The sequence below is a fragment of the Epinephelus moara genome, chromosome 9 (genome assembly GCF_006386435.1).
Source record: "Epinephelus moara isolate mb chromosome 9, YSFRI_EMoa_1.0, whole genome shotgun sequence".
NCBI lineage: Eukaryota > Metazoa > Chordata > Actinopteri > Perciformes > Serranidae > Epinephelus > Epinephelus moara.
The window spans coordinates 5,150,177-5,164,159 of NC_065514.1; the positions used below are offsets into that span (position 1 = coordinate 5,150,177).

Sequence of the window (13,983 nt, forward strand, 5' to 3'; positions counted from 1 at the left end):
TTGTGTTGAGAGATAAAAGAAAAAGCAGGAGCACATGGAAATAAATGAAACTTAAAGATCTATAAGGAGTGTTCATGTGATTTTACACATTTATAGTGTGAAATTAATTAATGCATAATAATCGTGATAATCGTAAAACCGTGATTATTTCTCTGACAATAATCGTACCAAGAAAATCTATAATCGTGACATCCCTAGACCTCATACAGACTGAACAAAAAGCAGAAACTGATCAGTGTACACATGTAGACATACAGCCTGATCCCTGATCCCAGTCTGGGTCACCGCACACACACATAATATGAGTATTGACCCAGTCAGATCTGACCTGCCTGTAAACATCCATCAGGTCACACTGGTGCTGTAACTTTAATTCATCTGACACTGACAGACTCCATCTGTTATATACTGTAGATCTGACATTGACTCTGGACACATGACTGTTGACTGTTGACACGCTTCAATCATGTGTCACTCATAAGCACAGACTGTATAATATAATGGATGTAGCTACTGTGACGTCACCCATTGGTTTGTGGACTCGGCCGTTGGCATCTTGGACTTTTGGAGCCAGAAGAGACCAAATTTTGATGCTAGGGTGGAGCTGTGGAGGAGCGAGGGGTAGATCTGCCTCACAGACTGCAGTGACACCTCATAGACAGTCTGTCACTCAAAGCGACCACACCTTAAATTATGTATAACTTTAAGCTTTAACAAAATGTAAACAGGCGAGTTATATAAAAATTCACCCTGTACAGTTGTCATGAACATTCAAATCAGATATAAAGACAAAAATCATCTTGTGTACCAGGCTGTAAACATGTTTATTTCTGCTGTAAAGTTGGCCATTTTAAAATGAGTTTCTATGGGGATTGACTCGCTCTTGGAGCCAGCCTCTAGTGGCCATTAGAGGAACTGCAGTTTTTGGCAGTAGCAGTATTAACAAAGTGTAGAAACCAGTCCCGCCAGGATTTTGCAGGTTGTTTGTCGGTTTGTTGTTGCATGTTGTGATGTTTATTGGTGTTTTTGCTAGAAATTGTGTGGGGAAGTAAAATACTAAAAACAGGTGTGATGCTGTTACGGATTCGGAGCTTATTATAATCGGCATTGTTTCCCACAGGTCAGCTGGGATAAGCTCCAGCCCCCACCACCACCCTTAAGAGGTTACAGATAATGGATATATGAATGAATTTTTCCCACAGAATTAAAATCTATTTGTGCAGGCTGTTCTTATGACCATGTCTCTTTTCCTAAACCTAACCTCTGTGCCTTTTCCGTAATTACATAACTGTATGTAAACGACGTAATGTCATTCATGGGGCGCTAATTCATTGTATATCATACAAACTGTTGTGTCATACAGGTGAGGCTTCTGCTGCCACAACTCCACAAGGTTTTCCTCTTTGCTGGAAACCCACACATTTGTTTGGGTTTAGCGCCAGTGCGTTATTTCATGCTGCGTTTCTTTCGGTTGGTTAGTGGAAAAAGGTTGTAACAGCAGTGACACACTGAGATCTCGAGTTTCTAACACTGTCAGAATTTTATCCCAAGACCGTGACAACAACCGTCCTTGAACCTCTCTCACTGTGCGACATAGGACCACCGCTTTAGAGCCACGACTGAAGATAGCGCCATATTTTCATGTTGGTCAAAGGCACAGTTTATACCTGACGTAAGCGGGGTGGGGGCATCAACAGCTGATTGCCAACAATGGTGGAGCTCATTTAAATGAGTTAATATACTGGGGATCAATAAAGTTTAACCTTAACTTGTAATAATACATCATATTTCGTTTTATATCTTGAATTAACATCCTATCAAATAAATGTAGGTGGGTAAAATGGACAATATTTCTCTCTGAGATAGTGGAGCACAAGTATGAAGCAGCAGAGATTGGAAATACTGGTGAAGTACAATCCAAATACTTGAGGGATTGTACTTAGTTTTCCACCTGAATATCTGTGAAGTTTTCTACTTTCACTACAACTCTCAACTAAATAAAAAAGCCTAAAAACTTCTCAATATGTTACTTTGCAGTGAGCTTCAGTTAAATGTAACCTGAACCTCAGACAGAGCTGAGAAAAATCTGCACTCCACCGAGTCCATTATCCAGACAGGGATCAAACACAGCGTGATGATGCTCACCGACAGCAGCCGTCGACATGTGGGGGCCAGAGAGAAGGATTCATCCCAGGAAGCACAGCGGAGTAACCTTCGGATCGCAAGATGGGACTCTGCCACCGGGCCCTCGCTGATAAAGAGATCCAGGGTCGAGGAGGGGGTGGGGGGTGATGCAGATGAGGTGAGGAGGAGCAGGGACTCTTCACGAAATAGAGAAGCTATGTGGGAGAGAAACTGAGGAGTCTTCTAAGGTACGTCCAGATTGGCAGGAAACAAACTTCTGTAAATATCTCCCAAGAAAACAGCCTGTGGTCGGTTCAGTCGGTTCAGTCATACAGTCGGTGCAACAGCTGAATGAAAGAAGCAAGAGGTAAGTGGGAGGGAGGAAGAGGAGGAACCGTGCTGGTTGGCTCGACTATAATCCTTCACTTCCAGTGGAGTAAGCCTGACTGACAGGCAGGCAGTACTGGAGGGTCAGATCAGAGGACACGACAGGACACAAGTTAAGGTCAGTCACTGTCCTCAAATAAAGACCTTAAAGCCTCCTCATGTTCCTGTTTGATACTTACGATAATGACACTGCAGATAATTATCCATATTTTTCCATTTTCAAAGAAGATAAAAACGGTTTTGGACACAGTTGCTGAATCAGCTTCTAAAGGGGTGAATGAAGTCCAAGTTAGAGGTCTGAGAGGTCAGGAAAACCTTATCAAACCTGATAAATTAATCAATTAAAGACAAGACCTGAAAGGGACCTGAGGACTATTAGATAAGCAGCAGCAGCATGTGAAGGAACGACTGTAAAATCATAGAAACTAATACCAAAAATCATTTGTTTAGTCAAAATACACATGATGATGTCATGACCGTTGCCTCTTAAATCATTTCCGTTTCTTTCCATACACACTTTGTCTACGTCCCCCAACATGATCTATGTGCTTTTTTACTATCCACTAAGTGTAATTGCTCCTTTTGTACGATTCGGCACAGTTCCTAGCTGGTAGCGATAACATCTGGTAACGTCCTCCCACCATCAGGATAGCTTTGTTGTGTAAATATGGTGGCTACCCATGCATTGTCTATGGAGCAGCTCCAGGCGTAATACTCTATGACATCACACATTTGAGTTTTAGCACTCTAATTTTTGGATTTGGGAGAGAGTTGTTCATGTTTACTAATATCTTCTAATATCTGTCTTAGACCACAGGAATAACATGTATGAATTTTGAAAAGGGGTGAAGTTGCCCTTTCACTGTTTTAGCACCACTCGCCATGCTGACACTGTTAACAGTGCTTACAGAGCTAACAGGGATGACATGGCTAATAATGATAATGGGGGTTTGTGGCTAAAAATTGAGGGGAGAACAAGTTTTAAGTTTAAGTTTATTTCCTTCATTAATCCCCCTGAGGGGAAATTCAATGCTTTCACTCTTGTTTGTCAATTACACACAGGTCCGAAAGACACACACATGCACAAACAGGACCTATACATGCACAAAGTGGAGAGATGTCAGGGTGAGGGGGCTGCCCTTGGTGAGGCGCCCCAGGCGGTTGGGGGGTTTGATGCCTTGCTCAAGGGCACCTCGGCAGTGTCCAGCAGGTGAACTGGCACCTCTCCAGCCACCAGTCCACGCTCCATATTTTGGTCCGGACGGGGACTCGAACAGGCGACCCTCCGGTTCCCAACCCAAGTCTCTATGGACTGAGCTACTGCCACCCCAGAAAGCTAGTTGCAAACCTTGTGTTTGTAACAGAGTCCATGATCAATTGCCCTCCCTTGATTGGTTTGGGCTATGGAGCAGGGGTCTAGGCCTCTGGACGAGAGAGATGTGAGCTGATGAAGCTCCAGGGCAAGAGAGGAAGTTCAAAGGGTGGGCACAGTGTTTCCACAGGGACGGGTCAGGGTAGGGCTGGGCCATATGGCAAAAAATGTTATCACGATATATTTTTTCATATTGATCGATCTCGATTTTTATCACGATATGTAGTTTTTGCTGATTCTGCCAGTTCGGGGAACATCCTGATTGGAGCTTGAAGAAACAAGAGATTCACTGAAACTTAACAATAAAAGTTTAATAACATAAATCACTAAATAATATGCCTTTCCAATATTGAGAACAAAATGTTTTTAAGGTCTTCATGCAGACATAGGATTCATATTACACTCTCACATTGTATGAATGAATTGCCCTCCACTGGTCAAGAGAGCAGCAGGACCCACAACTGGCAAAAGAAAATTGAGAGCAGCACTCTTAAGCTTTTACAGCATCATATAATTATGTTTTCAAACAAGTGCAAACTAAGTGAATAGTCAGTTTTCACTATATTTTACATTTTTTGATTTTGTAAACAACATTTTTAAACAATTTAAAAATCATATATCATATATATCATACAATAATAATAATCTCAAATGTCTGTTGAGGCAGTACAAAAATAAAGTAAGTAAGTAAAGTAAGTAAACATGTGGGGCATACCCTCTGTGGCTGCAAAACACGACTGGATAGACTGTTGTTTTGCTAAGCTGCCGCTAGCAACGCCAACAGCACACGAAGGGGTCTTGCTAGGCTGTGTGTGTGGAGTCGGGGCAACTTGAGGCCGCATAGTTAGACTCTCTGTGTGGTCACTGGGATGGTGCCGTCTCAGGTGATTGAAAAGGTTTGTGGTGTTTCCCGACCTGGTTGGTACCAACCGCCGGCATATTTTGCAGACCGGCTTCTATGCTCCTTGTCACTTTTGAGGTATCCACACCACTTCCACACAACTGACGTCGCGTTACCTTTTTTTTCCAACAATATCTTCAGTTCCGGATGATATAGTGATGTCGCTTTCACGTTCTGCATTATTTTCGCCGTCCTCGACTTCAGTTTCACTCATTTTTTCTCCTTTTTCCAACTTCTCTCTCTGTTTACCTTCCGTTCCAACTGTAGCCACGCTTACAATGAGAAGTGGGCGTATCCTGCCTGCATGGCATACAGTAGCCGGCAGACTATGATATGCTGTTGTTGTGCTTACTTTTGCCATATGATATCAATTCAAAACGCCCCATGCTGATAATTGAAATTGATCAAAATTTTATCGCGATCCCTAATTGAGATCGTATGATCGCCCAGCCCTAGGTCAGGGCATCGTTGCTAGTGGCAAACACTGAATGAGCAGTGCCGCTTGCTAGCTATACGCACCAATTCATGCTGATGTCACTTGACGCACTCAATCCAATCCAAGGTGGCCTCACCGTGGATCAGGGTACCTCTAATGTATCAGCACATCCCACAGATGCTTGATCAGATTACAATCTGAGGAATTTGGAGACCAGGTGTACACCAGAGCTCTTTGTCAAGTTCCTCGGGCCATTCCTGCGCAGTTTTTGTGGTGTGGCATGTCACATTGTCCTGCTGAGGGGCCACTGCCATCGGGAAGTGCCATTGCCATGATGTAGGGTACTTGGACTGTCACGGTGTTTGGGTGTGTGGAGAAGGTCAAGTGGCACCCACATGAATGCCAGGGCCCAAGGTTTCCCAGTAGAACATTGTATCATAACATGATGATCAAATTTATTCACTTCACCAGCCAGTGGTTTTTAAATATATTATAAATTAATATATTCTACCCTCACTCATGAACAAGACCCCGAGATACTTGAACTCCTTCGCTTGAGGCAATAACTCTCTCCCAACTTGGAGGGGACAATCCGTTGGTTTCTGGCAGAGAGCCATGGCCTCAGATTTGGAGGTGCTGATCCTCATACTGCCCCAGTGCATGCTGGGGGTCACAATGTGATGAAGCCAACAGAACTACATCATCTGCAAAAAGAAGAGACGCCATTCTGAGGTTCCCAAAGTGGACCTCTTCTTCCCACCGCCTGCACCTCAAGATCCTGTCCATGAATATCACAAACAGAATCGTGACAAGGGACGACCCTGGTGGAGGCCAACACCCACCCAGGCTTTCGATTTACTGGTCCATCTACGTCCCAACCCTCACCTATGGTCATGAGCTCTGGGTAGTGACCGAAAGAATGAGATCGTGGATACAAATGGCTGAAATGAGTTTCCTCCGTGGGGTGCCTGGGCTCAGCCTTAGAAATAGGGTGAGGAGCTCGGACATCGGAAGGGAGCTCAGAGTAGAGCCGCTGCTCCTTTGCGTTGAAAGGGGTCAGTTGAGGTGGTTCGGGCATCTGATCAAGATAACTCCTGGGCACCTCCTGTTAGAGGTGTTCTGGGCACGTCCCACTGGTAGGAGGCCCCGGGGCAGACCCAGAACATGCTGGAGAGATTACATATCTCATCTGACCTGGGAATGCCTTGGGAGGAGGAGCTGGAAAGCGTTGCTGGGGAGAGGGACGTCTCGGGTGCTTTGCTTGGCCTGCTGGCCCTATGACCCGGCCCAGGATAAGCAGATCAAAATGGATGGATGGAAATTAATATATAAAGATTTATTAGCTTTTAATTCCTATATAAATTAAGTATTTTGAGGTACTTTTGGTAGCCTAGTAGCGGTTGGGATGATAAATTACAGAAGCAATTCCTTAAATTTTATTATGCAAAACTCACATGCTCTGACTGAACAAATACCCTGAACTAATAAAACTAAAATCACTTGACAAGCATGAATATTACATGAGCTGTTAGACTGACTGCACACACACAAAGAGAAACAAATAGTTCTTGACAATATTACCTGGCCTGTCAGTTATTTGTAATTACTCTCAGCCTTTAAGCACACGAGCTGCGGCTTAGTCAGCGGCTTGGCACAGTGGGAACTCAATAAGTGACACATCCTCTATAGCCAATCAGACAGCGTCCCTATCAATAAAAGCCTCACAACAAATCTCACCCTGCTCAATAACCTCTGCTCAGTGTGTGAATTAATGACTTGTAAACTTGTATTCTCTGTAGCTGTGTCTGTTCTGCATCATTCACAAAGACACTGGTGTGCAGAGAGGTTGTGTGCATGAGTCACAATGCAGACTTCAAATGAAAAATCCTGCAGCCTCCGTCCACACAATGCCTGAAAATGTGACACATGCAGGTCAGCACAGGTAGAGACATGCAGCTTCTCACAGTCCCAGAGGGAACCTAAAAAGGCTCCAGGCAAAAAAGTTATTTTATCTCTCGTCTACTACTACAACCCTCCAAAAATATGAATACAGTATTTGTACTGCACCTGAGGGCTCTGCGGAATGCATCTCCATTTGTTTCCAAAGACAAAATCCAGCGTCTGCTTTCTGTGTTGCTGCTCCCACACTGACGGTAATGGTGACTGGCAAAAATAAATCTTTATCTCACAATCTCCCCCGACATGGAGGCCATTTCCTTTCCTGCAGAGTCTATCTGAGCTTCATCCTCTCAGCTACTTCATCTCTCTGCAGTTTGTGAAGGACCAAAAACTTTACGCCAGCTGGGCCTCTCCAAAATGCTCCAGCACTCGACTTTGTACCTCCTCCCCTCCTAAACATACTTGGGCATCTGCCAGTTGTACTCACAAGAAAGGTGGTGCCGTGAGGTTTATTTTTAATCCACTGTAACACTTCTAAAATCCTTTTTCTTCTTTGCTCTGTGAGTCCTGCAGGCTGCAGACTCTGCTAGAGGAGCATGCTCTGAAGTTTCACACAGGTGTAATGATCAGATTAACGATGTCTCAGGGTCGTGGTGCTGCAGTGCATCCTGGGTCACTGTCATGTCTTACTGGGACACTAAAATGTTAAAGTTTAGCCTTTATTTTACCAGAGCGTCCCTTTGAGATAGGAAATCTCTTTTACAAGAGAGACCTGCACAGGTAGCAGCCAATCAAAGGGCATTTAAAATACAACATATAATACAAAATTCCACAACAATACAACACCTACGCGAACGATGTGGCCTCTCAAGAAAAACAAGCACATGTCTCTGTCACCAAGTTCTTTATGATGCCCTTAAACTGTGATCAAAATAAAAAGCAAAGACAGGGATTTTATTCCCTGTTTGAAAATATACAGCTGCACAACGTGTAAATGAAAATGATATGAAATAAATAGCAGGGCTGTACGTTAACTTTTTGCACACAGCACTGGAGCTACAGAGGTTTCAAGGTTTGCAGCACAGGACACTAAACTATAATATGAGTATAAAATTATCAAGTAGGTTTGAAACAATTAAAAATCTTTGTGCGGGCGGTTAAAAAGTTGTCTCCATCTGGTCTTTCAAATAAATCTAGTGCTGGAAAATGATTGAAATATTATTTATGCACAGCGAGAGACACTTTGTCACGTCTTGTATATGAAACGTCTGTTGTCGCTGCATTTTTAAAACACATCTGTCGCTGTCTCAATATCACACAACAGACTACAACTACCAAGATGAACGGCGCCACGCTATGATCCACCTCACACACAAACTAGCAGCACAGCGCCGTACTGCACGTGTGCTACTGCGGTGACTTCATCCATCTCACAGAGTGATTTAGCGTAGCACGTGCAACATGTAGACCGATGTCACACTGTGAACTAATGAACAGAGAGATTAAACAGAGGAGCAGCTCTGTGTCTCTCTGACTGTTGAGAGGGGTGGAGCTGTGAGGCTTGCCGTCCGGAACAGGATATGTACTGGTCAGTCATACAGTTGGCTCGTTACAGGCAGCTCACACATAGCACGCTACAAAAGAACATTATTTTAGCACAGAGGCGAGCTAGCTGTTTCGTAAAGTGCATAAAGCCGCTATCTGGACACTTTATCACTCAAGAAGTGCAACAACCCACTCGCAACTCACTCCAGTTACATTTCCATCACTCACAGTGCACATGTGCTCACATTGCTCGACAACTCACCTTGGGCACGTCGCTCATAACCTGGCAACGCCTGCAGTGGCATTTACCTACCACCTCTGAGAGAGGGCGCCCTTGAGCCAACAACCCAAGTATAACCACATACTACGCAAGTGCATGACTATTACATTATAGCAATAATAGCAAGTTGAATTACATACAATACAAACTCTGTAATGCCTTATTTATGGTCCTGTGTTAAATCAACGACGTACCTACGTCGTAGGGTACGTGGCTACGCAGGAGGCTCGCCGTAGCCCCCGGCATAGCCTGGCGTGCACCTCCCAAAAAATGTAACTACACGTCGAGGCGACGCAGANTACATTAACTGAGACCGAATATCTTCTCCTATTGCTTCATTAAAGAACACGCAGGACTGAGCTCACACATAGCACATTGGAGAGTAGGATGAGCCCCTAGTCCAACAGACCATAAATCAGGCTTTACACATAGCTGTTATGTCGCCCAGCCCTGATATGTCACACTAGACGCCGAAGATGTTGTGTTAAACGTCACGCCTGTCACACCTCTTTAGATTCTGCCATGCCGGGGTGCTGTCTAAAATTACACACTGGAGTGACATGATGCTGCGGTTGTTTGGCTTTGTGTTGGAATGCGAAGGCGGCGTAAAGAAGGGACTTTGTAGCGGCCCTACAGCGTGATCTCTGCGTAGAAAGGACTAGTGTATCTGCTTTATAATAACATGCAGCATTTCCTTGGTTTGCAGATTCATATAGTGCCAATATTTTTCTGGCAATGGCGTCGAGCACCACTACAATGAGCCATGTGCACAACACACTGTAAGTTGATCTCACTTCTAATCTAACTAATAACACAGTTTCTGTTCTGTTTATGAAGTAAACACATCTTGTTGTGTTTAGATGTAAATAAGGTTATAAACCATACATTTGTTCTTGAAGCTGACTCATCATCCACAATTAGCCTTAACAGTTTCCAGCTGTATGCTCCTCCATTTCCTTTGCACACTGCACTGTGAGCCAAAGCACAAAGACAGCTTCCAAAAGGATAAATAAACTAACTCAAACAGGCAACAACATTCTCAAAAACCAAACATGATACAGCTTTAAGAACCTAGTTGCTCTATTTTCCCGTGTGAATTTACAAACTCACATCTCAGTTAGAATTGGGACATAGTGCTTTGATCGCCGTCCTGCATTCACTTTCAACCCTGGCAACAATCCTGATTTCAGGCCTTGTTATTACAAAATAAAAGGCATGCCCTACTTTTTATCGAGTTTAAAGTTTGTTTTTACCGTCCTACAAGTGTGCGTAACGTTTATGGTCTGTGGGATTAAAGACAGTTAACAGTGCAGGATTATATTAGCTGCTTTACTTTAACGAGTTGTTAGTTTAATAGTTTATTTGTAGAGCAACACACCCAACAGTTAGACTGGTCTCAGCTTCACATGGATCTGTTTTATGCACATTCTCTGCACACGTCCTGCATGTTGTTTTCCTGCTGAGATGTGCAGGGCCCCGCCTCCTCTGTCACATGTGAGTGTCAACACTGCAGGGTTTCCCCCCAGAACGGTGGTTAGCACAGCGATTCGTCTCTATTTATACTATATATGGATCTGGATTTCAGATTTCACAGGATGAGTCAGAGCTCATCTTTATTAATAAACTCTCTCTGTAATTGAGATTCAACTCAGTGAAGACTCTGGGCTTCAATGTGCACAGGTAAACAATTAATCCTAAATGTACGACTGTCCCTTAGTGTAGTCGTGTGATACCTAAAAATGTCTGGCAGCTTTTTTAAATCTATTTATTTTGTTGTTTTTCTTGTTTTGTGATAGTCGGTTGTTTATCTACCTTAGTTTGTTTACACGTTTCCTTTATGTAAAACTGAAATTTGAGAATATATATTTATAATTTTTAAATGTATTGAGTACAAACAATAAACTGTTTTCTGGTTCCAGCTACTCGCTTTTCTTTTTTAAATCTACGGTAAAATAAATCCAAAATACAACCATTTAAATTAGTATACCCCTCTGCTAAGGCAAAATGAAAACATAAGTCCCTCCCCAGTGCTTAAAAATTATTTGACGAACCTCCCCCTCCACATCTAATGAACAACGAACAGTCCCTAAAATAGTTTTCAGTCTGTTCATGTCACTTAATCATTTTTATTGCAGCAAATTGTATCGCGGAATGAAAAAGCAATACATTTTTTTTATTCTAGTGGGCTAGCAAAAGTTTAATTTGTATTTATAATGTTTATAATTTCATTTTTTTTTTTTTTTTTAAATCGATATCCATATATTTTAGATATTGTCGCACAAAATATAGAAATATCGCGATACTATGCTGTATTGATTTTTCCCCTTCCCTTGTCCTTCTGTGTCACTGCATTGTAATTTTGATGCATTTTACTTTAGATAAAATGTGCATTTAATTTGTCTGTAATAAATCTATTTATCTTTATATTCCTAGTTAGTGTCTGTGTGCATTTCCTGCAAACACACTGCACCCAGCCCGAGTTAAAAAGTGTCCTAACATCATTAAGCTGTGATCAAATTACCAATTAAGAAAGTTTTCGTGCAGACAGGTGTTGTATTAGAGGTCAAACTTCAGCATCTGACAGGTAGGAGCTCACCGGCTGTTCCTCCAGCTGTGTCTCAGCCGCTGCTGCAGCTGTTGCCGCCTCTCCTCCTCCGCTGCTGCCGCCCGGTGGCTCGGCCAGCCTCTCCAGCCTCTCCAACCCCGCTGACCCGAGCGAGGAGCTCTTGTGGTGGGACTGCACCAGGTAAGCCACCGTGGGCTTCTTGGAGGAGGACGGCAGCTTCTCCCGGCCGAGCCCGGAGCCGCCTCCGGGCGCTTTGCCGCAGAGCTGAGCCTCCTTGGCGTCTCCATCCACCTGAGAAGAGAAGAGCAGGTCGGGCTGAGAGGAGGAGATCACCCGGTCCAGGACGACGTGTTCCTTCCGCTTCATCTTCTTGAACATCCACATGCCTCTCTCCTTCTTCTCCTCCGGCTCTCTGGAGCCCAGCTTGGGGCTGAGCAGCGGCTTGGCTTTGGCTTGAAACTGTTTCCACATCGTGTTGTGTTGTTGGGACGAGCTGCTCTCATTCTCGTCCTCCTCGCTCCGCTCCATCCCCGCCTCTGCTCCGAGCTCACAGGCGGTCACACCGATGGACGGACCCCCGATGTACCGACGAACTTACCGCAGTCTGTGTCGGGTCTGTTCAGCTGCATTACACCCAGAGAAACTCTCACACACGGACACAAACACCAGCCATGTTCCTGGCTCCTCCGCCTGTAGTCGGGGTCGTCCAGCCCCTTTTCCATGGAAATATTTACACCAGGCAGTGAAGATAGCAGCAGGGCCGTACACAGGGTTTAGACACACCGGGTCCATGAAAAGCCCCCTCGCCCCCCTTAACAAAAAGGGGCCTCCTTGATCTAAATATGTGCATCTTTATATGTTGCAAGAGCAAAAAAAATGGATAACAACAGCTTTAACCTCTACTCCACCCCCATTTTGTAGCAAAAACGCCTAAAATGACATACCCAAATTAAAATGACTGTAGCGTCTGAACCGCTCTGACTACAAGCATGCATGAGGTCTTGTCAGAAAGAAAACTCTCTGAAGTTTCTTGTGAAAGTGTCAGAAACACTCTAGGTGATACAGAGACAGAGTAATGGGCCTCTGAAGTCAGCAACAACTTGAAGATTTTGCCTAAAATAAAGTAAAAAATGTTTTTCAGGATGAATAACTCTCTGTTGCTTCATCTGAGCAGGTAAATGACACTGTGGGACTGTAGGCACACTATCAATGAACATTTGTTTCAAATTTGAAGAAGATTGCTCAAAGTATGACCATTCTACAGTGTTTTTCCATGAAAAGATCCAGGCGGAGCTCCAAATGACAAGAGCGCTCACGCGGCTTCAAAACAGTACTATCAGTGATCAAACAACACTCAGCCAGCTTCAAACATTGTACCTTATTGAAATCAGGTGTGATTATGATAGCTGATGTTGTTTATGACACAGAAACACCATAAAATATCACCAAATAAAGCCATATGAAACGTGAAAGTTATGATCCCACTTTCTAGACGGTATATCTCAGCCAAAAATAGTGGTAGGAGTGAGACTCTTACCTTTTATAAAACAGCTAAGTCCCCGCTAACAGCTCCACATAAGATCGCGAGTAATCCTTTAACTTTTCCCGTCGAAAAACGGCATGACATGACTTGTCACCACTCATCGCGATTTTGGACTTTGTGTGTTTAGGCTGCTCTGGTGCGAAATACATAATAAATAAAAGAAAAACAATGTTATTTTTGAAAAGTCGAGAGCTTCCTGAATCCGGCAATACCAAACATCACATGGTTTGATGACGTAGTGCGCCTGGGAGATACCATTTAACAGAGGAGGAGGGGAGCGAGGACGTTGGCGTCCTAACAGATCACACTTAGGGGGGCGATCACACAGAAATGAGACACTAGAGACGCGGACGCTTCAAAGACGCTTGAAACACTGGAAGCGCTTATTCAATGCACGCTAGCTACTGGCGTCTGATGCTCAAAAAAGTTGAAAATATTTTAACTTTTCAGCATCTAAAAAGAAGTGTCTACAAAAACGCGCGTCTAAAAAGACGCCGGAAAAACGCCCGTTTGAAAAGACGCTTGAACGCCGGTCAGATGTGCCGTATCATAGTAAAACAATTGTTTTACTGGCGTCGCGCTTCTAGCGTTTCATCTCTGTGTGATCGCCCCCTTAGAACCAGTTCCAAAAAAGTCGGGACGATGTGAAAAATGTAAATAACACAGAATGCAGTGATTTACAAATCCTGTCTGACCTATATTTAACTGGATACAGTGCAGAGACAAAATATTTGACGTTCAAACTGCTAATTATTTATTTATTTTTTGTAAATTCAGTTTGAATTTGATACCTGCAACACGTACAATTAGGGATGCGATTAAACGTCCGCCCCCTCGCTAGTCGGCAGCAGAAATATTAGTCGGTTAAACCAGTTAGTGTTTTATTCACGTACAAGGCTGCTTAACTGTCATGCAGCCTCCCGCCACTAG

The 13,983-nt window shown here is 43.6% G+C and overlaps 1 protein-coding gene across 4 annotated transcripts in view; it reads right to left on the reverse strand.

The window, feature by feature from the left end:
- Window positions 1-12,205, reverse strand: part of mctp1b (multiple C2 domains, transmembrane 1b) — a 45,621-nt gene extending 33,416 nt beyond the window's left edge. For all 4 annotated transcript variants that reach the window (XM_050052598.1, XM_050052597.1, XM_050052596.1 and 1 more), the window contains exon 1: window positions 11,541-12,205. In XM_050052598.1, coding sequence (XP_049908555.1) covers window positions 11,541-12,038 — 498 coding nt within the window. In that variant the 5' untranslated portion in view covers window positions 12,039-12,205. The remainder of the gene's footprint in view (window positions 1-11,540) is intronic.
- Between the last annotated feature and the right edge of the window lie 1,778 nt (window positions 12,206-13,983).